A 27,727-nucleotide genomic window follows, 5' to 3' on the forward strand; every position below is an offset into this window, starting at 1 on the left:
CCTTACTTGGCTTAGACTTTGGCCAAGCTGGTCATACAAAGAGAAATACATGGAGCTTCCTTTTTAAACTCAGAAGGCTATGTGCATCCAAGATGCCAACAGAGATATATCAGACCTCACTTGGGGGACTTAGACACATATTTGAACTGGAAAGAATTCACCTTGTCTCTACTCCTTCCTGTGAAGTCTGATGCTAACAAGCTACCTCACAGTTGGTCCTGCTAAATGACAGCTCATCAACCCTCATATCTAGTGGCTATTCAAACTGTGTTACCAGAAAGCCATTACAATGGCTGTCTTTTGATGACAGTAAAGCCTGGAAATAAAGATCCAATAATTCAGAGATACCACTTAAACACCAATGACTCCCTATGCAGAAAAGTTATCACAGCAGGCCTGACTGCCATCCTTAGAAAGGTCTGCTTGCAAAGTTGGCCCTTGGCTGGTGTTTTGGATCTTGGATTTTTGAGGGTTCCCACCATTCCCTAACTGGTAAGAGTAACTCATTGTGCCTAAACTTTTTGTGCAAATAATGTGATTTATTCTGAACACCTGCTTTCCTTCTGGTCATCTGGAACTTTGGTACACACTAGGCAGAGTGCCTATGTGACCAGCCCCCAATAAAAATCCTGGGCACTGATTCTCCAATGAGCTTCCCTAGTAGACAACATTTTCCACATGTTGTCACAACTTGTTGCTAGAGGAATTAAGCACGTCCTATGTTACTCCACTGGCAGAGGGCTCTGAAGCTTGCGTCCGGTTTTCTCCGGACTTTGCCCCTTTTCCCTTTGCTGATTTTGCTTTGTATCTTTTCACTGTAATAAATCACAGCCACAAGTACAACTTTATGCCAAGTCCTGTGAGTTCTCCTAGTGAATCACTGAACCTGAGAGATGGTCTTGGGGACCCCCAACACATTCCCAGAGCTCTTTCTTGAGATCCAGACTCAAACGCTTGATATCAAATACTTGGTATCTTTTTAATCAACTTGAACTCAAGTCTAAAACTGAAGACACTGACATTCCCTCTTCCTGTGCCCCTTACATCTTGGCTAACATATCCATTACCCACTTGGGCAGCTAAGCCAGAAACTAGGAAACCTGGGATGCATACTAAACTTCCCTTTTTCTCCTAGCCACATTAATCTGTCACCAGGTTTTGGCAATTCTACCACCTAAATATCTCTTAAAACCATCTCCTCCCCATCCATAGTCATTGCGTTGGTTCAGGTTCTCATCATTTCTCAAATCATTCTCCTGCATTCTTAGCTACAGCAAACCAATTCTCCACACCAATACCAAAGTTATTTTCTACAATACAAATATACCCACATTCCTTTCCAGCTTAAAATACTCTAGTGGCTCCTAACTGTCTTCAGGATAATGTTCAAATTCCTTAATTTTGCCAAGAAGCCCTTCATGATCTGGCTTTACTTCCTAACCTACTTCCTTCTCTCTCTATATAAATTAGGACAGATTTCCTTCTTCATGCTATTCACCAAAGCATCAAGCTGTTTCTGGCTTTCCAGTCTGAATTCCACATACTCATCTATGCTCCCATAGCACCCTATGATTTAGACTATGAGAACTCTGACTCAGCATCTTGAGTGCAGTGGGTACTTCATAAATGCTCATTGAATGGCTGAATGTTGAATGAAAAGGAGAGATTATGAGAGATTTCTTCTTTTTTCAAAACCTTGTTTTCTGATATTCTTCTGTTTTAATTAAATGAACCAAAAGGAAAACAACAATGACAAAATTACCTCATAGTTTTTGTTGGCATCTGTTATGGTCCAGTATCTATTGGGTATTCCCATACGCCCAAAGTCTGATATTGGGTCAATCATTTTCCATCCATTTTCCCTCATCTCTTTTGAGGATTTGGGATTATAAGAAAAAGCATATAGATCTTCGGGTAATGCTGGAGAAGAGAGATAGGCATGAAAATAAAGTAATAATGAGTAAAACTTAAAGAACAAGAGATAATACAAAAAAATAGGCTAGATTTCCTTCTCCCGAAGGGAATCTTTCTCAAACAGCCCCAGAAAAGGACAATGATTTGTGTACCAAGTTGACTTTATGTAAGGAATAAGAACTGGTATATTGCTTCAGTCTTCTTTTAAAAATGTTTTTAATTTTTTGTGATACCAATACAAAGCAGGAACATTCTGCCTGGCTTCCTGTGAATTGCTGGATCACGGACTGAACTGAAGCTTCAGGGTTTCACATGTGGGAAAGTAGTCCTTACCAAAAGTTTTTAACTGAGCTTCAATGTGATAATTGCACTGTTTGTTGTAACACACTGCAAAACATTAACAGTGTTTTTGCATTGTACTTGTCAGGCCAATACCTGCTTCTGGCTGATAAATGGCCATTTCTTCTCTTCTTCCTGTCAACCCCATTTTCTCTCTTCACAAGATGCAACATGCAAGCAATAACTCATTTGACCAAATTATGTGGCAACAACTTTTCCAGAGATGGATAGAGTCTGCCAGAGACTTATAAAGTATCAGGCTGGCTGACAAGTAACCTCTGTCAATAAAATAACAGCAAATTCTAAGGAATTCTTCTGAGGAAAGGATGGAAGAAAATGGGAGGGAAAACATAAGAGCATGGAAATTCCACAGACTTAAATCAGAGGAAGCTGACAGGTTAGTCACTTAGAGGTAGGGTTGGAGGATGAGAGGGTGAGGCTGGAGGAGGCATGGATAAGTGCATTATTAAGGAGTCTGATGAGCTGCCCTAAGTCTTCTAGTTAGAACTGAAGGTAGGGGTTGGAACAGTGGGCCAAACATAATGATTTCAGGACAACAGGAAACAAATTTTGCTCCAAAGTAGCGGTCCTTCCTGCACTGATAAAAAATTTACAAGTTGATGCATAAAAGGAGGGAAGGAGAGAGAAGGAAAAAACATCTATTAAACATCTACTATAAACCAAGTACAAAGTAAAATTCACAAATGCATTTAAGCCTCAAAACAATCCCTGTGGGGAGCTTGTACTATCACTACTTTTACAGGTGAATAAGCTGAGCTCAGAGGTTTATATAATTTGCCTAAATACCATGCAGCTGGTAAGTGGCAGAGCCCAGATTCAAACTCTGCTGTTTAACTTCATAGTCCATGATCTTTCCATTATGCGATTCTGGGAAAAAACAATTAAAATGGTTTTAGATAAAAATACTATCATAACTACCTGGCTGAGAAAGCTTGAGCAGTGAAATATAAACCTCATGGCACACAACGTCGGAGTCTAAAACAAAGTGGGCCACCCGGAAGTTCTTGCAGTGGAGAATCAGGGGACAGCCCAGGCTAGTGATAGGCAACTTCTCCACAGTGTCAATGTGATGCAGTGCAATCTACAAAACAGAGAAGAACCAAAATAAATTCATAGACATGCACTAGTTCTGTCACTATCAGTGTGCCTGAGTCTCAGTAATGATAACAGCATAGACAGAGATGTGATTACATCTACGGCGTACAGCCATCTTTTGTAAGGTATAACTAGGTTTCTCTTAAACAGAAGTAAATAGTCGTAAAGCAATGAGAAGCAAACTGCACCGTTAAAAAACTTCTCTCTTCTTAAGGATATAAGATTAACAGGTTTGTGGTGAACCAGCTCACAACAGATGACTTCTAGCATGCTGTGTTGGAGTTTACAATCATAGTAGAATAATTGTCACAGAGGAAAATAGAACTTCCTTTCATTCTACCAAATTACTAGTTAGAATTATTATTAATTGGTATTGTGCTTTATTGTTTGCAAGATGGTCTATGATCCCTGTAATAACCCTTTTGAGGTATAATCATCCCATTTCAGGAATAAAGAAACCAAAGCTCTGAGAAGTGCATTCCTCATCAGGGGTCATAAGGCCAAGAAGTGGCACAAACAGGATTGGAACCATAGCAGCCTAACTTCAAGTCCAGAGTTCATTCTCAAGAATTCTAAAAACTCTAGTCCTGGAATTAGGATTTAATTAGAAATCTTAGAGGGAAAATTTCTCCCCCACATTTTATACTCCAGTGACAGTAAAGCAAAGAATGAAGGATGATTAAATCTTTAGTCTCACCACTCCTGTCCATGCTGATCCCAGCAAAAAAGAAATGCATGGAAAGGAACTGGCAAAATAAACTGTATCCAAATAAAACAATTCTCTCTTTATAGAGTCAAAGAGCCATGGAATCATGGTTTTACATTTTAGTCTTTGATATTCTCCTACCATCTGTGTCTCTGATGTTTCCTGCAACTAGAGCCTGGATATTCTCTTTTCATTCTCTGGACTCCCTGTCCTGTGCCTGGAATGGCCTTCCAATCACCATTGTCTTTTCTTTTCCTCCACTCCACATACTCCATGCTCCAGCCCCACTATATTTAGAAAAAACATTGCTTCCAGGAAGCCTTTCAATCATATCCACCATCTAAGAACAGGGCAGGTGTGGAAACCATTTATACATTCCTAGCAGGGATTGTCCATCTTAATTTCTGTCTTAATTGTTTTGCCAAACTCAATTCCTGCCATGGCAGCTTTGGAAGGACCACAAATGATAATGTAATAAGAATCAATATATCAAATTTCAAGAAAATCAAAGTCCTGTTGATCAACATGGGAGATCTGTGTTTATGTAGTAAAACACTGATCATCAAGATCAGATGCCAGGCAAAAAATTGGTGAATTGGGATGAGGGGGCAAGTGAAGCAGACTAAGGTTATGAAGAACTTCATTAATAGCACTAATTGGGTAAATAAGCCTCCTTTGACATGTCAATATAATTAAAATAAGTTTTCTCTTGCAGATCTAATCTGCTGGGTTTGAAATAACACCCAGTAGGAACAAATCTGGGGATATGTGTGCTGTCTATGAACACAAGTAGAAATGAGAAAGGTTCATGACATAGTACTAAAGAACTGGTTCCTAAACTGTGAGAAATGGAAGAGTCCTTACAAATTATATAATCTAAACACCTTGTTTTACAGATGAGGAAATTGAAGCGCAGAGAGCAAGAGTCACTTGCTCGAGGTCATAAAGCCAGTTAGTGCACAGCTGAGTCTAGCTAGCACTAGGTCTCCTGAATCCTCTTTTGGCATTCCTTTCGTCGCACCAAAGGGAGTAAGATACAATCTCATATGGGGAAAGCTCATGTTATTTTAAAAAGGATGTATTAAAATACTTCTTCCATATGTATATTGTGTAACTTATTTTATACTTATATAATAGTATTTATCATGTGCCAGGCACTGTTTTAAATACTTAACATTAACTTTTAATTCTCATAACAAGGTGTTATTATTATCCCTATTTTACAGATGAGGGAATTGAGACACACAGAAGTCAAATGAGTTGCCCAAGCTTACAAAGGCAGTAAATGTTGAAGCTGGGATTTTGCCCTGAACAGGCTGGCTCTAGAGCCTGTGACCTTAATCACTATGCTATGCTGTATACCAGAAGCATAAATCTGAGTAATAATTAAGGTACGATTGAATGATGCTACTTTAGGACAGGGAAGGCATAAAGTAACATTAGGGGTGCTAACCTAATTAGAAAACATTGTTTAAAGGGGTAACAAGAAACATACACACACAAAACACACCCTGTCTTACAGATAGTCTAAATCATCAATACACAAGGTGCAGTCCATGGGCTATCAGCACCACCTGAGAGCTTTATAGAAATTTAAAATCTTAGGCCTGAGATTCTGCATTTTTAACAAGCTCCCAGGTGATACAGATGCTGCTAGTTATTTGGACAACATTTCATGGGTAGCAAGGTTTTAAATTACTTTAGGATGCTTAAAAACTAGGCTCAGAAAATGAACAGAGACTACTCTACCCAAGAATATTGAGGAAAAGTCCCATGTAGTTTAAAATGAGTAAGATGCCTATAGTCGATAACTTGAGGGACAAGGAGTAATATGAACGAATCTATAAAAAGACTCTTAGAATAGGTTCTTTGAAGAAAAGGTTTTATAGAAATTTAATTGTTACTTGAAATCGCAAGAAACCACCATATTAGAAAGCATGTATACACAACCCTTCAAGACCATTTGATATTTCTTCTCTTGAACATACCCATGTTTCTTTCCGGGCTGCACCAGAAGCCTCCACATAGATCAGGTGGGTTGCAGTAAGATACAGAATCCCATTAGCTGGTTTCTTACCCACATAACGATCCAGTAATTTCACGTTTTCTACCTGTTATTTAGGGAAAAAATACTGATTAAGTTATCAACTCCCCACCTGTGATTAAAGTTGGATAAGTCAAAGCAATATAAATGCTGTTAATTTGCTACAAAATTTCTTGGAGGCTTTCCACTTCCTGCCAAGCTTGCAAACTAGTACGATCTGTGTTCCCTTTTCCTAAATCAGCCCTGGAGAAACTACAAAAGTGAGAGGGAAACACGGATTCTAGGAAGGATTAAAATTCTGGATGATATTACCATGATGGGGTAGGTGTGGGTGGAAGATAAACAGGACATAAGACCCTGCTGAAGTACTTATCTTGTTGGAGGAAGCTGCAGTCATTGTATGTGTAAAAAATCAATAGGAGTAAACAAAATGAGTTTAGATCTTAAAGGGAAAGAAAATAGAATATATAACTTGCTATTAAGCAGGAGAAAACTTGATCTATCCAGTGGAAAGTAGAAAAGGAAAAAACCCCAAAAAACAAAAAGAGAGTACCATAAATGGAAAGTATAAAATGAAATGCAAGATATAAGTTCCAATGTAAGAATAATTACAACAAATGTAGATGAATTAAGCTTACCAATTAAACAAGAGACTTACATACTGGATTAAAACAAAAGACTCTTATAGTTTTCAGTGTACAGATCTTTCACCTCTTTCTTTAAGTTTATTCCTGGGTATCTTATTCTTTTTGTTGCAATTGTAAATGGGATTGTATTCTTAATTTCTCTTTCTGCTACTTCGTTGTTAGTGTATAGAAACGCAACTGATTTTTGTACATTGATTTTGTATCCCGCAACTTGACTGTATTCCTTTATTATTTCTAAAAGTTTTTTAGTGTATTGTTTAGGGTTTTCTAGATATAAAATCATGTTGTCTGCAAAGAGTGATAGTTTCACTTCTTCTTTTCCAATGTGGATCCCTTTTATTTCTTTTTCTTGCCTGATTGCTCTGGTTAGGACTTCCAATACTATGTTAAATAAGAGTGGTGACAGTGGGCATCCTTGTCTGGTTCCTGTTCTTAGAGGGATAGCTTTCAGTGTTTCTCCATTGAGAATGATATTTGCTGTGGGTTTGTCATATATGGCCTTTATTATGTTGAGGTATTTTCCTTCTATACACACTTTATTTAGAGTTTTTATCATAAATGGATGCTGTATCTTGTCAAATGCTTTCTCTGCATCTATTGAGATGATCATGTGATTTTTATTCTTCATTTTGTTAATGTGGTGTATCACGTTGATAGATTTGTGGGTGTTGAACCATCCCTGCATCCCCGGAATGAAACCCACTTGATCATGATGTATGATCTTTTTAATGTATTGTTGTATTCGATTTGCTACTATTTTGTTGTGTATTTTTGCATGGATGTTCATCAGTGATATTGGCCTGTAATTTTCTCTTTTTGTGTTGTCCTTGTCTGGTTTTGGTATCAGGATAATGTTTGCTTCGTAGAAGGAGTTAGGAAGCCTCCCCTCCTCTTCAATTTTTTGGAAGAGTTTGAGGAGGATAGGTATTAGGTCTTCTTTGAATGTTTGGTAGAATTCACCAGGGAAGCCATCTGGTCCTGGGCTTTTATTTTTTGGGAGGTTTTTAATTGCTGTTTCGATCTCCTTACTGGTGATCAGTCTATTCAAATTTTCTACATCTTCTTGGTCCAGTTTTGGAAGGTTGTATGTTTCTAAGAATTTATAAGACATTGTCGAAAGAAATCAAAGAAGACAGAAAGAAATGGAAAGATATTCCATGCTCTTGGATTGGAAGAATTAACATTGTTAAAATGTCCATACTTCCTAAAGCAATCTATAGATTCAACGCAATCCCTATCAAAGTTCCAACAACATTTTTACAGAAATAGAACACAGAATCCTAAAATTTATATGGAACAACAAAAGACCCCGAATAGCCAAAGGAATCCTGAGAAAAAAGAACAAAGATGGAGGTATCACACTCCCCGATTTCAAATTATACTACAAAGCCATAGTAACCAAAACAGCATGGTACTGGCACAAAAACAGACACACAGATCAATGGAACAAAATTGAGAGCACAGAAGTAAACCCACACGTTTATGGACAGCTAATATTTGACAAGGGAGCCAAGAGCATACGATGGAGAAAGGAGAGTCTCTTCAATAAATGGTGTTGGGAAAACTGGACAGCCACATGCAAAAGGATGAAATTAGACCATTCCCTTACACTATGCACAAAAATTAACTCAATAAGGATTAAAGACTTGAATATAAGACCCAAAACCATGAGACTTCTAGAAGAAAACATAGGCAGTACGCTCTATGTCATTGGTCTGAGCAGCATATTTTCAAGTCCCATGTCTGACTGGGCAAGGAAACAAAAGAAAAAATGAACAAATGGGACTACATCAAACCAAAAAGCTTCTGCACAGCAAAGGAAACCATCAACAAAATGAAAAGACAACCTAACAATTAGGAGATAGGCATATGAAAAGATGCTCAACATCATTAGCTATCAGGGAAACGCAAATCAAAACTACAATGAGGTATCACCTCACTCCGGTCAGAATGGCTATAATTAACAAGACAGGAAACAACAAATGTTGGAGAGGGTGTGGAGAGAAGAGAACCCTTGTTCACTGCCGGTGGCAGTGCAAACTGGTGCAGCCACTATGGAAAGCAGTATGGAGTATCCTCAGAAAATTAAGGATAGATCTACCATATGATCCAGCTATTCCACTGCTGGGTATTTATCCAAAGAACTGGAAAACACAAAGGCATAAAGATACTTGCACTTCTATGTTCATTGCGGCATTATACACAATAGCCAAGACTTGTAAGCAATCTAGGTGCCCATAAAGGGACGAATGGATAAAGAAGATGTGGTATTTATACACGATGGACTACTACTCAGCCATAAGAAATGACGAAATCCAGCCATTTGTGACAACATGGATGGACCTTGAGGGTATTATGCTGAGTGAAATAAGTCAGAGGGAGAAAGTCAAATACCATATGATCTCACTCATATGTAGAAGATAAAAACGACAAAAAAAAACACATAGCATTGGAGATTGGACTGGTGGTTACCACTGGGGAAGGGGGGAGGGCAAAAGGGGTGATTAGGGTCACATGTGAGGGGATGCACTATAATTAGTGTTCGAGTGGTGAACATAATGTAATGTATACAGAATTTGAAATATGATGTACATCCAAATAAAATAAAAATAAAAAATAAATAAAACAAAAGACTCAACAATATTTAGCCTAGAAGAAATACATTTAAAATAAACAGACATAAAGAAGTTGAAAATAAAAGGATAGAAAACATATACTAGGCAAATATGAACCCAAACAAACCTGGGGTAGCATTCTCAATATCTGACAAAATAGAATTAAGTGGCAAAGAACAATAAGATGAGAAGATATACACATCATAGACATATAGGAATTTTACAATTCAGTATCAAAATATATCCTGCTTGATGTGCTCGCTTGTAGCAAAACTGCAGCAAGAAAAAGAACACATGGATATTTTAACACTCTAGTTAGAAATTGATAGATCAAGCAGACAAAAAGAACAAAAAACAAAAACAAGTAGAGATACAGAACACTTGCACAGTACAACTAAAAAGCTCAAGCTAGGGGCCGGCCCAGTGACGCAGCGGTTAAGTTCGCACATCCTGCTCTGGTCAACTGGGGTTTGTTGGTTTGGATCCCGGGTGTGGACCTACATACCACTTGTCAAGCCATGCTGTGGCAGGCATCCCACATATAAAAGTAAAGGAAGATGGGCATGGATGTTAGCTGAGGGCCAGTCTTCCTCAGTAAAAAGAGGAGGATTGGCAGATGTTAGCTCAGGGCTAATCTTCCTTAAAAAAAAATAAAAATAAATTTTAAATATTTTAAAAAAGCTCAAGCTATTAGATATACAGAGTAGAACTCTATATCGAACAAATAGAGAACATAAAACTGTTCAAGAAACCAAAAAGAACACTTCCAAAGAGAAACCATGAGAATGGCTGTAAAGGAAGCCTTAATAAATTCAAACGGCTCAATATCACACAGTCTACATTCCTCAAACATAATACGATGAAATTAGAAGTTAATAACAAAATAATAGCCAAAATTAGCACACATTCAGAAACCAAACAGCATATTATTAAGTTAATCTTGGGTTAAAAGGAAATCATAAATAAAATTGAGAAATATTTAAAAGTGAATGATAAAAACAGCATGAATGAAAATCTGTGGGACACAGCTCAAGCAGAACTAAGAAGTAAATGTATAGCTTTAAGTAATTTATCATGAAATGATAAAGGGCAAAAATAAACTAAAAATTTAATGAAATGAAAAAAGCAGAAGAATAAAGAAACAAGGAAGACAAAAAACAGAAATTAATAAGCAGAGAATCTTCCCCCACACATACACACACCAAAAACCCCAACAGAAAAGACGAACAAAACTAGAATTTGATTCTTTACAAAGGTAATAGATATATCTTTGACAAGACTGATCAGAAAAAAAGGGAAAATAAACAAAATGCAGAATTAAAAAGGGAAGATAAGGTAACCAAAAAATTTTTTAAGTGAGAGTGTTATGAACAATATGCTAATAAATAGGAAAATTTACATGAAGTGAAAAAAATTCCAAGGATATATAAAATTGCTATGGTATCCAAAGATTTTCCCTACCAAAAATCCTCAGGCCTCAATAATTTTATAGGTGAATTCTACGAAACTTCCAAGAAACAGTTAATAACTACCTTATCGAATTGTTTCCAGTCATTGGAAAAAGAATGATGTTTACTCAGTCTATTTTATGAGCCTAGTGTAATCCTGATTCTAAATCCAAGTAGACGAGTATAAGAAAAGAAAATTTAGACTCATTTCATTTATGAAATGTAGATGAAAAAAATTTCCAAATAAAATATTAGCTAATGGGTCAAGAGAATATTTTAAAAGATACATTTGATCAAGTACAATTTATCTCAAGAATGGGAGTGATGTCACCAGTGTGGCAGAGTGAGATGTTCCCTTTGTCTCTCCCTTCTAATTTACAACTAAATGAACACCCATTAACCAAAAGAGGATTCTCTACACAGCACAACAGGATGCCTGAGAGATTCATGCAGCTATACTATGAAGGTAGGTAGACAAGACCCCTGGGAAGCAGTGGATAGTGATCCCCTCTCTCTCCCCCTCCCCTGTGGCAGCAATCCAGGTCACAGATCCTTACCCAGCACTGAATGCAACCGTGAGTGGAGGCAGAGGCAGCTGAGCTCACACATGAATGTTTGTGAAATGGCAGTAGCCCAGCCTGCGGAGGCGCCCACCATGCCACGATGATCCTGTCCACATGAATGCTCCCCACCAAGTGGTGGCAACTCAGGCCACGCCAAGGTGCCATGCCTAGGTGGCAGCCCTGCCTGCATGAACACGAATAGCCCACTGAGCATGGTGGCCTGGCCCCTGCAAAGGTGCCCCATCAGGTGGTAGCCATGCTTACAGGAGTGTGACCCGCCCACCATGTGGCTGTCGCCTGGCATGTGTAAATGCAGAGCAGCCAAATGGCAAAACTATGAGGAGATGGGCCAAGAACAAAAAAAATATCCCCTGCTTCCCCCAACATTGGCAGGTGGAATCTGAGACCAGAAGCATCAGGAACGACCAGAGAACCAGTGTCCCAGACCCCAGTGGTGGCAACCCCTGACACCAGATCCATCAGCAGTGGGGGCAGTACACAAATCTCTGTGTTCCCAAGTCACTGCCAGTGACAGTGACACCCATGAATCCAGAATGGCTGGCAGTGGTGCAACTAGCACCTCAAGACAACCCAGGAACAGCAGTGCAGGTGGTGCATGGGACAGCAGCATCGAAGGCCACAGACAGCTAGTAGAGGAACATGAGATGCAGGTGACCAGAACAAAAGTAACCAAAGCCACACCCGAATAAGAAAAGGTGATTACTACCAAAAATGCATCAGCAGAGGATCAATAAATGAAACACTAACAAGTACTACAGTAACACTGCAGAACAGAAAGAAAATGGCAACTGTGAGAAGCCGAACTTGAGTCACAGAAGACTACAATCTAACTGACAGAGAATTCAAAATAGCTCTCACAAAGAAACTCAATGAGTTACAAGAAAACTCAGAAGGATGGTTCAACAAGCTCAAGAATGAAATTAATGAACAGAAGGAACACTTCACCAAATAAATTGAAGCCCCCCAAAAAAACGAAACAGAAATTCTGGAAATGAAAAACACAATTAACGAGATAGAAAAATGTAGGAAGTATTAAAAATACAGTAGACTTTATGGAGGAGAGAATTAGTGACCTCGAAGATAGAAATCTTGAAATGCTTTAGGTGAAGCAGAGAATTAAGATTAAAATAAATGAGGAAATTCTTGGAGAAACATTTGACTAAATTAGGAAAAGTAACACAAGAAGTGTAGGAATCCCAGACAGAGAAGAGGGGGAGAAAGGAGCACAGGGCTTGTTCAAAGAAATAATACCTGAGAACTTACCAAACCTGGGGAGGAAACTAGACATACAGGTACATGAAGCTAATCGAACTCCTAATTATACCAATGCAAAAACACCTTCTCAAGGCACATAAAACTGTCAAAAGTCAATGACAAGTAAAAAATATTAAAGGTGGCAAGAGAGAAGAAAATAACCTTCAAAAGAACCCCCATCAGGTTTTCAGTGGATTTCTCAGCAGAAACCTTAAGGGTAGGAGAGAATGAAATGATATATTGAAAATAGTGAAATACAAAAACTATCAGCCAAGAATACTCTATCCAAAAAAATTATCCTTCAGATATAACAGAGAAATAAAGCCTTTCACAGATACACAAAAGCTGAGGGAGTTCATTGTCACTAGACCTGACTTACAAGACATGATGAAGAGAGCCCTCCTATGTGAAATGAAAAAGAAAAGGTTTACAAAGCTTGAGCAAGGAGATAAAGACACACAAAATCACAAAATTGCAGCTATCAGAATACATCAGCAAACATTTAATTATAACATAAAAGATAAAGGGAAAGAAAGCATCAAAAAGAAACACTTCAGTTTAGTCACAACACAAAAAAAGAATAATTTTTGACAACAAAACATAAAAGCAGAAGAGAAAAGGGATGGAACCAGCTTAGGCTAATGGACACAGAGGATATCAGAAAATAGATAATGTCATCTATGAGATCTTTTATACAAACCTCAGGGTAACCACAATACAAAAAATCAGAGCAGAGTCACAAACCATTAATAGAGAAAAAATTGTGAAAAATATCACAGAAAACCACCAAACTGAAATGGCACTCAGAAATACAAGGGAAAAGAAACAATGGAAATATAGAACAACCGGAAAACAAGAGATAAAATGGCAATATTAAGCCCTCATGTATCAGTAATCACTCTAAATGTAAATGGATTGAATTCACAAATAAAAAGAAACAATGTGGCTAAATGGATTAAAAAACAAGACTCAAAAATATACTGCCTCCAGGAAACACATCTCTAAAGACAAAGACTCAGAGTAAAGTGACAGAAGATAGTCTAAGCAAAGGGCATGCAAGAAAAGCAGGTGTAGACATACTTATATCAAACAAAGCAGACTTCAAGATAAAAAAGATAATGAGAGACAAAGATGGGCATTATATACTGATAAAAGGGACATTCCACCAAGAAGACATGGCACTTATTAACATATATGCACCTAACACAGGAACATCAAAGTATATAAAGCACCTATTAACAGACCCAAAGGGAGAAACTGAGAGCAACACAATAATAGTAGAGGACATCAACACCCCACTTATGTCAATGGATATATCATCCAGACAGAAAGGAAAGGAGGAGAGAGCAGCTTTAAATGAAACACTAGATCAGATGGACTTAATATATGTATAGAGAGAGAGAGAAGCTTTCATCCAAAAACAGCAGAATACACGTTCTTCTCAAGTGCACATGGATCATTCTCAAACATAGACAATATTTTGGGAAACAAGGCAAGCCTCAATAAATTTAGTAAGATTTAAATCATATCAAGCATCTTTTCCAACCACAATGCTATGAAACTAGAAATCAAATACAAGAAAAAAGCTGGGAAAGTCACAAATATGTGGAGACTAAACAATAGGCTACTGAACAACCAGTGCATCAATGAAGAAATCAAAGGAGAAACCATAAAATACCTGGAGGCAAATGAAAATGAAAACAATATACCAACTCATTGGATGCACCAAAAGTGGAACTAAGAGGGAAATTTATAGCAATACAGACCTACCTCAACAAAGAAGAAAAATCTCAAATAAGTAATCCTAAAATACACCTAAAAGAACTAGAAAACAAAGAAGAAACAAAGCTCAAAGTCAGTAGAAAGAGAGAAATCATGAAAATTAGAGTAAAAATAAATGAAATAGAGACAAGAACAACAATTAAAGGATCAATGAAACTAAGAGCTGGTTCTTTGAGAAGATAAACAAAACTGCAAACCCTTAGCCAGACTCACTAATAAAAAAAGAGAGGAGAAATAAATAACAAACAAATAAACAAAATCAGAAATGAAAGAAGAGAAATTACAACAGACTCCACAGAAATACAAAGGATTATAAAAGAATACTACAAAAAGCTCTATGTCAACAAATTAGATAATCTAGAAGAAACTGATAAATTCTTAGAATCATACAACCTCCCAAAACAGAATGAAGAAATGGAGAATCTGAATAGAGCGATCACAAGTGAAGACATTGAAACACTTATCAAGAACCTCCCAAAAACAAAAATGCAGGACCAGAAGGCTTCTCCAGTGAATTCCACCAAACATTCAAAAAAGATTTAATACCTATCCTTCTCAAACTATGCTGAGATATTGAAGAGGACAGGATGCTTCCTAACTCTTTCTACAATGCCAACATACCCTGAGACCAAAAGCAGACAAGGACAACACAAAAAAGGAAAATTACAAGCCAATATCACTGATGAACACAGATGCAAACATCCTCAACAAAATATTAGCAAATCGAATACAATACATTAAAAGGATCATATACCATAATCAAGCCTGATTTATTCCAGGAATGCAGGGATGGTTCAATATTCACAAATCAATCAGTGTGATACACCACATTAACAAAATTAGGAATAAAAGTGACATGATCATCTCAATAGATGCATAAAAAGCATTTGACAAGATCCAACATCCACTTATAACAAAAACTCTCAAGAGAATGGGTATAGATGGAAAGTATTTCAACATAACAAAGGGCATATATGACAAACCCATAGCCAACATCATACTCAATGGTGAAAAACTGAAAAGCATTCCTCTGAGAAGAGGAACAAGACAAGTGTGCCCACTCTGACTACTTTTATTCAACACAGTACTGGAAGTTTTGGCCAGAGTAATAGGCAAGTAAATGAAATAAAAGGGATCCAGATTGGAAAGGAAGAAGTAAGAGTCTCACTGTTTGTAGTCACATGACTCTATAATACAGAAAACCTTAAAGAATCAACCAAAAAAGTATTACAAATAATCAACAACTACAAGAAAGTTGCAGGGTGCAAAATCAACGTACAAAAAGCAGTTGCATTTCTATACACTAATAACTAACTAGCAGAAAGAGAAGCAATGAATACAGTTCCATTTACGATCACAACAAAAATAATAAAACACCTAAGGAATAAATTTACCCAAGGAGGTGAAAGAACTATACAATGAAAAATATGAGAAATTATTGAAAGAAATTGAAGAACATAAGGAAATGAAAAGATATTCCATGCTCACGGATTGGAAAAACAACATAAAATGTCCATATTGTCTAAAGAAATCTATAAATTCAATGCAATCCCAAACGGAATTCCAATGACATTCTTCACAGAAATGGAGCAAAGAATCCTAAAATTTATACAGAACAACAAAAGACCCCAAATAGCCAAAGCAATCTTGAGAAAAAAGAATAAGGCAGGAGGTATCACAATCCCTGACTTCAAAATACAATACACAGCTACAGTAAGCTAAACAGCCTGGTACTGGCAGAAAAACAGACACAGATCAATGGAACAGAATTGAAAGCCCAGAAATAAAACCACACATCTATGGACAGATAATCTTTGACAAAGGAGCCAAGAACATACAATCGAGAAAGGAAAGTCTCTTCAATAAACGGTATTTGGGGGCCAGCCTGGTGGTGCAGCAGTTAAGTTTGCACATTCTGCTTTGGCAGCTGGGGTTCCCCAGTTCAGATCCCAGGTGCAGACCTATGCACTGCTTGTCAAGCCATGCTGTGGCAGGCGTCCCACATAAAATAGAGGAAGATGGGCACAGATGTTAGCTCAGGGCCAGTCTTCCTCAAAAATAAAATTAAATTAAATTCAAATTTTAAAAAATGGTGCTGGGAAAACTGGACAGGCATGTACAAAAGAATGAAAGCAGACCATTATCTTACACCATACACAAAAATTAACTCAAAATGGATTAAAGACTTGAAGGCATCACCTGTAAGAATAAAACTCCTAGAAGAAAATATAGGCACTACACTCTCACATCAGTGTTAGTAGTATCTTTTCAAATACCACGTCTACTCAGGCAAGGGAAACAAAAGAAAAAATAAACAAATAGGACTACATCAGATGAGAAAGCTTCTGCAAGGCAAAGGAAACCATCAACAAAAGGAAAAAACAACCCACCAACTGGCAGAAAGTATTTGGAAGTCATATATCTAACAGGGGTTAGTTTCCAAAATATACAAAGAACTCATACAACTCAACAACAAAAAAACAACTCGATCAAAAATGGGCAGAGGATATGCACAGAGATTTTTCCAAAGAAGAAATACAGATGGCCACAGGCACATGAAAAGATGTTCAACATCACTAATTATTAGGGAAATGCAAAAAAAACTACAATGAGATTGCACCTTACACCTGTGAGAATGGCTATAACTAACAAGACAAGAAATAACAAATGTTGGAGAGGATGTAGAGAAAAGGGAGCTATTATATAGCATTGGTGGGAATGAATCTGGTGCAGCTACTATGGAAAACAGTATGGAGATTTCTCAAAAAATTAAAAATAGAAATATCATATGACCCAGCTATCCTCCTACTGGGTATTTGTCCAAAGAACATGAAATCAACAATTCAAAGAGATTTATGCATCCCTATGTTCACTGCAGCATTATTCACAATAACCAAGACATGGAAACAACCCTAGTGCCCATCAATGGATGAATGGATAAAGAAGATGTGGCATATATATACAATGGAGTTCTAGTCAGTCATAAAAAAGACAAAATTGTTCCATTTGTGACAACATGGATGGACCCTGAGACGATTATGCTAAGTGAAATAAGCCAGACGAAGAAAGACAAACACTGTATGATTTCATTCATATGTGGAAGGTAAACACTATAAGGAGAATAGATTACTGGTTACCAGAGGGCGAGGGGGTAGGGAGAGTGCCAAAGGAGTAAAAGGGCACATATGTACAATGACAGATAAAAACTACACTATTGATGGTGAACATGATGCTGTTTATACAGAAACTGATATATAATATTGTAACCCGAAATTTACAGTGTTATATGTCCATAACACCTCAATAAAATAATTTGTTTGAAAAAAGAAAGCCAAGACAGTTCTACAACAGAAAAGTTCAATGTAATACATCACATGAATAGATTAAAAGAGAAAAATCAAATGCTTTATCTCGATTGATACAGGAATAATATTTAATTGAGCTCACTTCTATTTATGGTGATAACTCTTAGTGAACTAGGAACAGAAGTAAACATCCTTACCTTGCTGAAGATTATACAACAAAAACCTACAAAGAATGTTATGTGTAATGGAGAAACTAAATGCATTAATTTAAAATCACAAACAAATCAAAGTGAACCTCAAGTATCACAGCTACTATTTTAGATATCCTAGCCAATACAATGAAGAAAAAGAGGGGAAATTAAGAAATGAAAGGATTGGAAGTGAAGTGCTATGTCTGTCACAATTTACAGGGAAGATAATCATCTACCAAGAAAAAAAAAGAATAGACAAACTACCAGAATATGAGAGAAATTCAGCAAGTTTTCCAGATAAAATATCAGCCTACAAAAATCAACAGTATTTCTCCATACGAGCAACAACCACTAATAAAATACCATTCACAATGGTGACAAATCTATATAGAATCTAGGAATTAGCTTAATCAAATATATACAAGACCTTTACAGAGAAAACTTTAAAACTCTATGAAGGAAATAGAAGATAACTTAAAGAAATGAAGAGACATCCATGCTCTTGAATGGGGCAACTTAATATTAGAAGATGGCAATTATACCCCCTAATTAATCTATAAATTCAATATAATATCAATCAAATTTCAAAGTGGATTTTCCACAAATTTATTCTAAATTTAAATAGAAAAATGTAGACCCACAAATAGCTAAGTTAACTGTGAAAAAAAGTAAAGAACAGAAGATTTGCTCTACTAGATATTAAGACATACTCAGAGCCATGGGGAATAAAAAACACAGTACTAGTGCAAGAACAGACAAATAGAGCATTGGAAAAGGACCAGAGCTCAAATGCAGGCTGACGTATAAATGGAAGCCTGATATAGCATAAACATGGCACTACAAATTGATGGACAAAAGATAAGTGTATTTACCAAATGTGTTGGGGAAACTATCAGTACACAGAGAAAAATAAAACCAGATCCTTACCGAACACCACATACAAAAGTGGACTCTAGATGTATCTATATGTAAAAGGTAAAACTATAAAGCTACTAAAAGAAATGCAGAATACCTTGGCTCTAGAGACAGGGAGATTTAAAAAGTTAATCAATAACAGAATGAAAGAAAATAATGCCTAAGACTAACAAGGGATTATTATCTAGACTATATAAGGACTACTACAACTCAATAAGAAAAAGACAGAGGCCCCAATAGAAAATAGGCAAAACATAACAAGCAAGTTACAGAAGAAACCCTACAAGCATACAACCATGAAGAGATGCTCAAAACATTAGTAATCACAGAAATGAAAATTAAAATGACATGATGTCACTTTAAGTCTGTAAGACTGGCAAAGACTGGAAGGCTAGAAAATACCGTGTGTTGGTAGGGTTGTGGGGATATAAGAATGCTCCTCTACTACAACTGGGAGGTATAGACAAGTGGGACCATTCAGAAATGCAATCTGGTGCTAAAAATTCAAATTAAAAATTGTATACTCTATGACTCAGAACTTCTACTCCTGAAAATGAGCCCAAAGAAATTTTCATATAGGTCCATAAGAGGACATATACAAGGATGGACATGTCTATCACTTGCAGAATAGATAGGTCAGATATGGTAGAATATTAAGCAGCTATTAAAAGAAACGAGTTATAGGTACACACAGCAAAAGGAATGGATCTACAAAAGGAAAAAAAATATGGCTTAGTGAAAAAGTAAGAAACAGAATGATATACTGAAGACATCACTAGTTATATAAATTAAAAATTTGTGCATACAAGACAACCATCACGTTTTAAAGGAGATATTTAAATATAAGTATCACATTAATCACATTAGAATGTTGCTCTATGATAGGGGAAATAAAAACATGAAAAGTTCAATTTCACTAGTAATGACAGAAATTCTAATTTAAAATGACATGGAGCCACTATTTTACACTAATTAAATTTCCAAAATATTGAATTCTGGCAAGATGGTGGTAAAACTAGTATGCTTATACACTACTGATTGCAATGCTATATCCCTTTTAGAAAGCAATATAGAAATATTATCAAAACCATGTAACTATAACCCAGTACTCCTTTGATCCAGGATTCTCACTCTTAGTGAGGTCCCATGGACCTTTCACCTAGTCTCTGCCAACTTAACATCTTGCAATAACCATAATTCATCATCAAATCCAGGAAATTGACATTGGTACAATCCACAGACCGTATTCTGATTATACCAGTTATACATGTAGCTATAGATGTACACCATGTACTGGTTCTACAGTTATATACTGTATATATAGCTGTATGCAGCTTTATCACATGTATAGCTTTGTATAACCACCACTACAATCAAGATACATACATACGTAACACAAGACTCCCCCGTGCTATTCCATTATAGCCACACCCACCCTTCTCCATCTATCTATCCCTAACTCCTGGCAACTAATAATCTAATCTCGTCTCCATATCCACAACTTTATTTTTAAAGAATTTTAGGTAAATAGAATCATTCAGGATGTAACATTTTAAGATTAGCCTTATTCACCCAGGATAATTCCCTTAAGATCCACCCAAGTTTTTGTACATATCAATATTTTGTTTCTTTTTATTGACGAGTATTATTCCAAATGCATGGATATACCACAATTTGTTTAACCATTCACTCACTGAAGAACACGTAGGTAGTTACTAGTTTGGGGCTATTACAAATAAAGTTTCTATGAACATTTGTGTACAAGTTTCTGCATGAAAATAAGTTTTCATTTCTCTGGGATAAATGGCCAAGAGTTCAACTGCTCTAATATTGTTTTCTAGCACATATTAAAGTACATACATATACACCTAAAGAAAAAGCATATTTCGTTGACAGACATAATTGTCAGAGGCTTGGTCAATCAATCCACAGACCCTAATAACAGCTATCTAGGGGATGTGTTCCAGGCTACCAGAAAGAACAAAGAAAGAAAAGATGCTAAGTACTGTGCTATAGTCTACATGTGTTATCTTATTTAATCCTCATAATAACTCCATAAGATAGGTGTTATTGTTAGTTCCATTTCATATATGTGGAAACCTGGGCTCAGAGAGGTTAATTAACTTGTCTAAGACCACACACATGGTTAAATGGTAAGGTAAAGGCAGGCAAGGAAGAACTCAAACTCAATCATTACACTATACTGCCACAGACTTATTAACTGAGTGTGGCTGGGGAGAGGAAGGTAACTATCTTAATCCATTTGGGCTGCTATAACAAAATACCAAAAGACTGGGTAGCTTATAAACAACAGAAATTTATTTCTCACAGTTCTGGAGGCTGGGAAGTCCAAGATCAAAGTGTCAGCATGGTTACTGGTGAAAGCCCTCTTCCAGGTCACAGACTTCTTGTTATAGCTTCAAATGGCAGAAGGGGTGAGGACTCTATCTAGGGCTTCTTTTATAAGGGCACTAATTCCATTCAAGAAGACTCTGCCCTCATGACGTAATCATCTTCCAAAGAGCCCACCTCCCAACACCATCACCTTGGAGGGTCAGGATCCCAACATATGAACTTTGGGGTGGACACAAACACTCAGACCATAGCACTGAGTGTGGCTGCGGAGAAGAGTACTGAACACCTATTCCTATGTCTTTTCCTCTAAAACAGAAAAGCGAGGGTAATGAAACTGTGGTGAAGGCATGGAGGCTAAGAGAAGATGCCAAGATACCCAAACCAAAGTGTAGTCTACTCTTTTTTGGCAGGGAAAGATTAGAACAGACAAGGCAAGTGACACTGGGAACTTCCAGCCAATGTAACTAAGTTTGAAGACCACTGATCTAGTGGGAAGATAGTACAGCCATGGGCCTAGGGAAATGAGCTAAATGGCCTCAGGAAGTTTTCGTCCAGCTAGTTATCTTGATGCTCACTGAATCTGAGAGTCAGATATCAGATAAAATACAAACTGAAGCTAGATTTAATTCAATAATCCTTTATTGAATATCTACTACGTACCAGATTGTGCATTAAGCCATGCTATGGGGAAGTAAAAGAAGAGTGTATGAGACATGGTCCCTGAACACCCAGGAGTTTACAATTTTTCAAGAACGCACAAACATGGACCCAACTTAATGCAATGCAAGACACGCTGTGATAAACGCCAAAACCGAGGCAATGAATAGAGTACTGGGGCAATCAGAGGTCCAGGTTTCAGAAAGATACATCAAGAGACACCTAGAACCAAGTATTCAAAGGTTCCTTTACTCAACATTTCTTGAGCACCCATTATTTTCAAAGCATGGAGTTAGGTGCTTCAGGGAAAATTGAAATAAACATGGCATAACTCCTGCCTACATTTAACAAATATTTTTTGAGCATCTACTATATGCTAGGCACCATGCCAAATGTTATGGAATTACAAGCATGCTCTTTACCCTCAAGGAGTGTTCAATCTTAATGGAAAAAGAAACATTTAAAACAGGAAATAAAAAGCTGGGGTGCATGTAATTATATACTTATTTATAAAATATATAAAACTGTTACAGTAATGGGAGTGACCTTTGTCTAGGAGATGGGAGGCAACAAAGGGAGGCTCTTTATAGAGGAGTCAATACCTAAGCCTCACTCAGTACACTAAAATTCTGAAAGATGAGAGGGGATTCAGCAAATAAAAAGGTAGAGAAAGAAAAAACATTCTAAGCACTGAGAGCACTATGAAACAAGGAGCCAGAGTCAAAAGTGGGAGTGGAGGAGGAGTCAGAAAGTGAGCCTCGAGAGGCATGCAGGGATCAGATTATAAAAAATCCTGAATGCCAGGTAAAGCAGTTTGGTAACTCCTAAAGGCAACTGGAAGGTACAGAAGTCTTTTAAGCTGAAGAGTAATATGGTCATATTTGTGTTTTTGAAAGCTCATTCTGGCAGGAACGTAGAAATCAGATAGGAAGCAAGGGTCTTGGGGCCGGCCTGGTGGTGCAGCGGTTAAGTGCACACGTTCCACTTCTCGGCGGCCCAGGGTTCGCCGGTTCAGATCCCGGGTGCAGACATGACACTGCTTGGCAAGCCCTGCTGTAGTAGGTGTCCCACATATAAAGTGGAGGAAGATGGGCACGGATGTTAGCTCAGGGCCAGGCTTCCTCAGCAAAAAAAAGAGGAGGACTGGCAGTAGTTAGCTCAGGGCTAATCTTCCCCCTCCCCTGACAAAAAAAAGAAGCAAGGGTCTTGTAGCTAGTAATCCAGGTAAGAAAAGATGAGTCTCAGAACACAAGGGTGGCAGCAGTTACATGCAGGAGAGGATGGATCGGAAGGATATTTAGAAGGAAAAACAGACATTGACAGGGCTTGATGACTGAACATGGGGCATGGAAGAAAAGGAAGACTCTAATATGATCCTCAGGCTACTGGCTTGGGTGACAGGGTAGATGGTACATGGCAGTGTCATCACTTTAACTGCAACCATTCAAGAGAAAATGGAATAGAAAATAATACTGAGTTTACTTTGAGAAATGTTGAGTTTGATATACCTGTGGGATATTCAGGTGGAGATGGCCACTTACTGGATGCATGTTCATATCTGGAAATCAAGAGAGTTATTTGGCCTGGAGAAAATCATTTGGAGTTGCTAGTTCATAGTAATTTAAAATAATGGGAGAAGATGGGATTACCAAGGGAATATGTACAGAATGACATGAAAGACAGCCAAAGATGGAACTCCACAGAGGCCGCAACATTTATAGGGCAAACAAAGAAGAGGGTCCAGCAAAAGAAACAGAAAAGTAGTGGTCAGAAGTAGAAGGCAAAACCAAGATAATGGTGTCTTAGAAGCCAAAGGAATGGAGAGTTTGATGCAGGCTCTGAAAACTGGGAATTAAATAAGTCTATATGATATGGCAGTGAGTGAGGTCGTTGTTGATGTTACGAATTTTCACTGAAGGTGTCAGAATGAAAACTTGACTGGAAAGTTTCTGAGAGATAAAGCTATCTCCAGACAGTGAACATAAACTGCTATTTTGATAAGTTTTGTTGGGAAAGAATGTATAGAGAAAGGGTAGTGGATATAGAGGGATCTTACTGATAAAGGAGGGCCTTTTAGAATGGAGTCATGAGCATGATTCCAGGGCAGAGAGAAGAATCCAGAAGAGAAGGGTATAGACATGGAAGAGAATATTAATGATGGATCAAGATCCCAGAGGCCACTGGTGACCCTGATGAACAGTTTTGGTGGAGTAACTGGGGTGAAACCCTGATTGGAGAAGGTTAAAAAAAGAATGGAAACTTCATGAATTCCAGTTTCTAGACCAGCATGTAAAGAACTCAGAAGTTATCACTCTTGTCCTCACATAAAGAAAAAACTAAACAAACTAAAAATCAACAACTCCTATTGATTTCATCAGAAAACCGAGATCTCAGGACAAACTACTGTCCCCAAAATTGAAGAGACAAAGAGGTAGATACAGAAAATCAGAACTTACTCAAACAGAAGTCCAGAAGTAGAAACCTCCATAGGAACCATTACTGGGTTCCTTTTATCCATTATATCATGCCTGGCTTCCAACCATACATTATAAGGCATACTAAAAGAAAATAAGAAGGAAAAAACCATTTTGAAAAGACAGTAAGCATCAGAACAAGACTCAGGGCAGAAAGGTTGGAATTATCAGGAGAAGAATTTATAACAGCTATGATTAACATACTAAGGGCTCTCAAGTATTAGTGGAAAACATGCAAGAACAGATTGGGTAATGTAAGCAAAGAGATAGAAACTCAAATGAAGAGTCAAGAAGAAATGCCAAAAATCCAAAACACTGTAAAGGAAATGACTTATGCCTTTGATGGGCTCGTCAACAGACTAAAAAGAGCCAAGGAAAGAATCAGTAAGCTTGAAGAAATGTCAAGAGAAACTTCCAAAACTGAAATGCAAAGAGTTAAAAGAATGAAAAAAGAATATTCAGGAACTGTACAACCACCACAAAAGGTGTAACATATATAAAATGGGAATGCCAGAAGGAGAAGAAAGAGAAAGAAACAAATGAAATATCTGAAACAATAATGACTAACATTTTCCATAGAATTAAGGATAGAATCTAAACCACAGATTCAGGAAGCTCAGAAAACACCAAGCAGGATAAACAACAAAAAATCCTGAAAGAAGTCAGAGGGAGAAATAAAACACACCTTACATATAGAAGAAAGAGAACAGAGGATTTCTCTTCAGAAACCATGCAAGAAGAAAGTGGAGTGAAATATTTAAAGTGTTGAAAGAAAAAGCCACCAATCTAGAAGTCTGTACCGAAGGAAATTATTCTTCAAATGTGAAGGAGAAATAAAGACTTTTTCAGACAAACAGAAATTGAGAGAATTTGCTACTATTAGACTTTGCACACAAGAAATATTAAAAGTTCATCAGAGAGAATGATACGTCAGAAACTTGAATCTACATAAAGAAAGGAAGAATGATAGAGAAAGAATAAATGAAAGTTAAAAAAATATTTTATTTTTCTTATTCTTAATTGATCTAAGAGTTTGTTTAAAATAATAGAAACAATGTTTTTGTGATTATAACTTACGGATATGTGAAATGAATGACAACGATGTTAGAAGGTACAGGAGGGAGGAATTGGCAATACTCTGTTATAAGGTGCTTACACTACCCATAAAGCAGTATAATGTTATTTAAAAGAGGACTTAGGTTACTTATAAATTTATATTGCAAACTCAAAGACAACCACTAAAAGATGAAAAAATATATAATTGTTATGCTAAGAGAGAAAAAGAGTCATAAAAAATGCTCAATTGAAACAAAAGGCAAAAAAGTAAAAGACAAAGAGCAATAAATAGAAAACATTAATAAATATGATAGATGTTATCTATCTAGATAAATAATCACTTCAAATGTTATTGGTCTAAATATATCAATGAAAAGAGAGAGAATGTCAGAGTAGATCAAAAAAACAAGACCCAACTAGATGCTGTCTATAAGAAGCCCACTTTAACATCAAGACACATACATATTAAAAATGAAGGATGGAGAAAGATAAGCCATACTAACACTAATCAAAAGAAAGTTGGAATAGCTATATTACTAGCAGACAAAGCAGACTTCAGAGAAAGGAAAATTATCAGGGAGAAAAAGAGGCATTACATAAAGATAGAGGGGTCATTTCTCCAAGGAAACACAACAGTCCTTAATGTTATACACTTAACAACAGAGCATCAAAACAGATGAGGTGAAAACAAATAGAACTGTAAGGAGAAATAAATGAATCCCCTATTATAGTTGGAGACTTCAACACCTGTCTATTGACAGATCCAGCAGGCAGAAAATCAGTAAGGATATAGTTGAACTGAACAGTACCATCAACCCACTGGATCTAATTTACATCTATGGAATACTTTATCCAACAACAGATGAATAAATTTTCTCAAGTTCACATGGAACATTCACCAAGACAGACCACATTCTGTGCCATAAAATACACCTTAACAAATCTAAAAGAATAGAATCATACAAAGTATGCTCTCAAAACATAATAGAACTAAACTAGAAATCAACTATGGAAAGATAGCTGGAAAACCTCAAAATACATAGAGATTAAATAACACACTTTGAAATAACATATGGGTCAAAATAAATTTCAAGAGAAATTTTTAAAAAATGTTTCTAAATGAAAATAAAAATACAACTTATCAAAATGTGTGGAATGCAACAAAAGCAATGCTTAGAGGGAAATTTAAAGCATTGAATGCATAAAAAAGTCTAAAATCTATAATCTAAGCTTAGGAAACTAGAAAAAGAAGACAAAACTAAATCCAAAGTAAACAGAAAAAAGAAATAAACATTTATGGTGTCTCTACATAAGGCCAAATTTCCAACATTGGGAGACCTAGCTGATCTACCTAATACATACATACAAACACAGAGAAGAAGGCAAAATGAGGAGACAAAGGAAAATGTTCCAAATAAGGGAAGAGGACAAATTCTCAGAAAAAGAACTAAATGAAATAGAGATAAACAATCTATCTTATAAATAGTACAAACTGATAGTCATTAGGATGGTTACTGATCTTGGGAGAAGAGTAGATGAATACAGTAAGAACTTAAAGAATTAGAAAATATAAAAAAGAACCAATCAGAACTGAAGAAACAATAATGGAAATGAAAAATTCACTAGAGGGAATCAACAGCAGAGTATATGACACAGAAAAATGGATCAGTGAGCTGGACAAAAGAATAGAGGAAATCACCCAAACTGAAGAGAAAAAAAGAACTCAAATTAAGAAGAACAAAGACAATCTTAGGGACCTCTAGGACAACATCAAGCACACTAACATTTTTATTATAGGTGTACCAGACAGAGAAGAGAGGGCCAAAGGGGCAGAGGACCTATTTGAAGAAATAATAGCTAAAAACTTCCATAAACTGAGGAAGGAAACAGACATCCAGGTACATAAGGTGCAGAGAGCACCAAATAAGATGAACCAGAGGTCTACACCAAGACACATTCTAGTCAAAATGTCAAGAATTAAAGATAAAGAGAGAATCCTAAAAGCTGCAAGAAAAAGGCAACAAGTTACACACAAAAGAAACCCTATAAGGTTATAAGCTGACTTCACAGCAGAAATCTTACAGGCCAGAAGGGAGTGGCACAATATATTCAAAGCACTGAAAGGAAACAAATCTATAGCTACGAACACTCTACCCAGCAAAATTATCATTCAGAATGGAAGAAGAGATAGAGTTTTCCAGACAAGAAAATACTATAGGAGGTTATCATCACTAAACCCGTTAAAGGGACTTCTTGATTTGGAAAAGAAAAGGCCACAAATAGACATAAGAGAATTATCAAAGAAACAAATATCACTGGTAAAGG

General features: G+C 36.8%; 1 protein-coding gene across 7 annotated transcripts in view; it reads right to left on the minus strand.

The window, feature by feature from the left end:
• MTMR8 (myotubularin related protein 8) overlaps positions 1–27,727 on the minus strand; it is a 182,138-nt gene that overhangs the window by 113,742 nt on the left and 40,669 nt on the right. For 5 of the 7 annotated variants that reach the window (XR_011499631.1, XM_070502049.1, XM_070502047.1 and 2 more), the window contains exons 2-4: positions 6,064–6,186; positions 3,193–3,355; positions 1,763–1,920 (exon numbers count right to left, since the gene is read on the minus strand). Coding sequence is in view for 6 of the 7 variants with exons in the window: in XM_070502049.1 (XP_070358150.1) it covers positions 1,763–1,920; positions 3,193–3,355; positions 6,064–6,186 (444 nt within the window). In the remaining variant the exon portion in view is untranslated. The remainder of the gene's footprint in view (positions 1–1,762; positions 1,921–3,192; positions 3,356–6,063; positions 6,187–27,727) is intronic. The other 2 variants (XM_070502048.1, XM_070502050.1) reach the window with 2 other exon arrangements.

This window comes from Equus asinus, chromosome X (genome assembly GCF_041296235.1).
Source record: "Equus asinus isolate D_3611 breed Donkey chromosome X, EquAss-T2T_v2, whole genome shotgun sequence".
NCBI classification, from domain to species: Eukaryota; Metazoa; Chordata; class Mammalia; order Perissodactyla; family Equidae; genus Equus; species Equus asinus.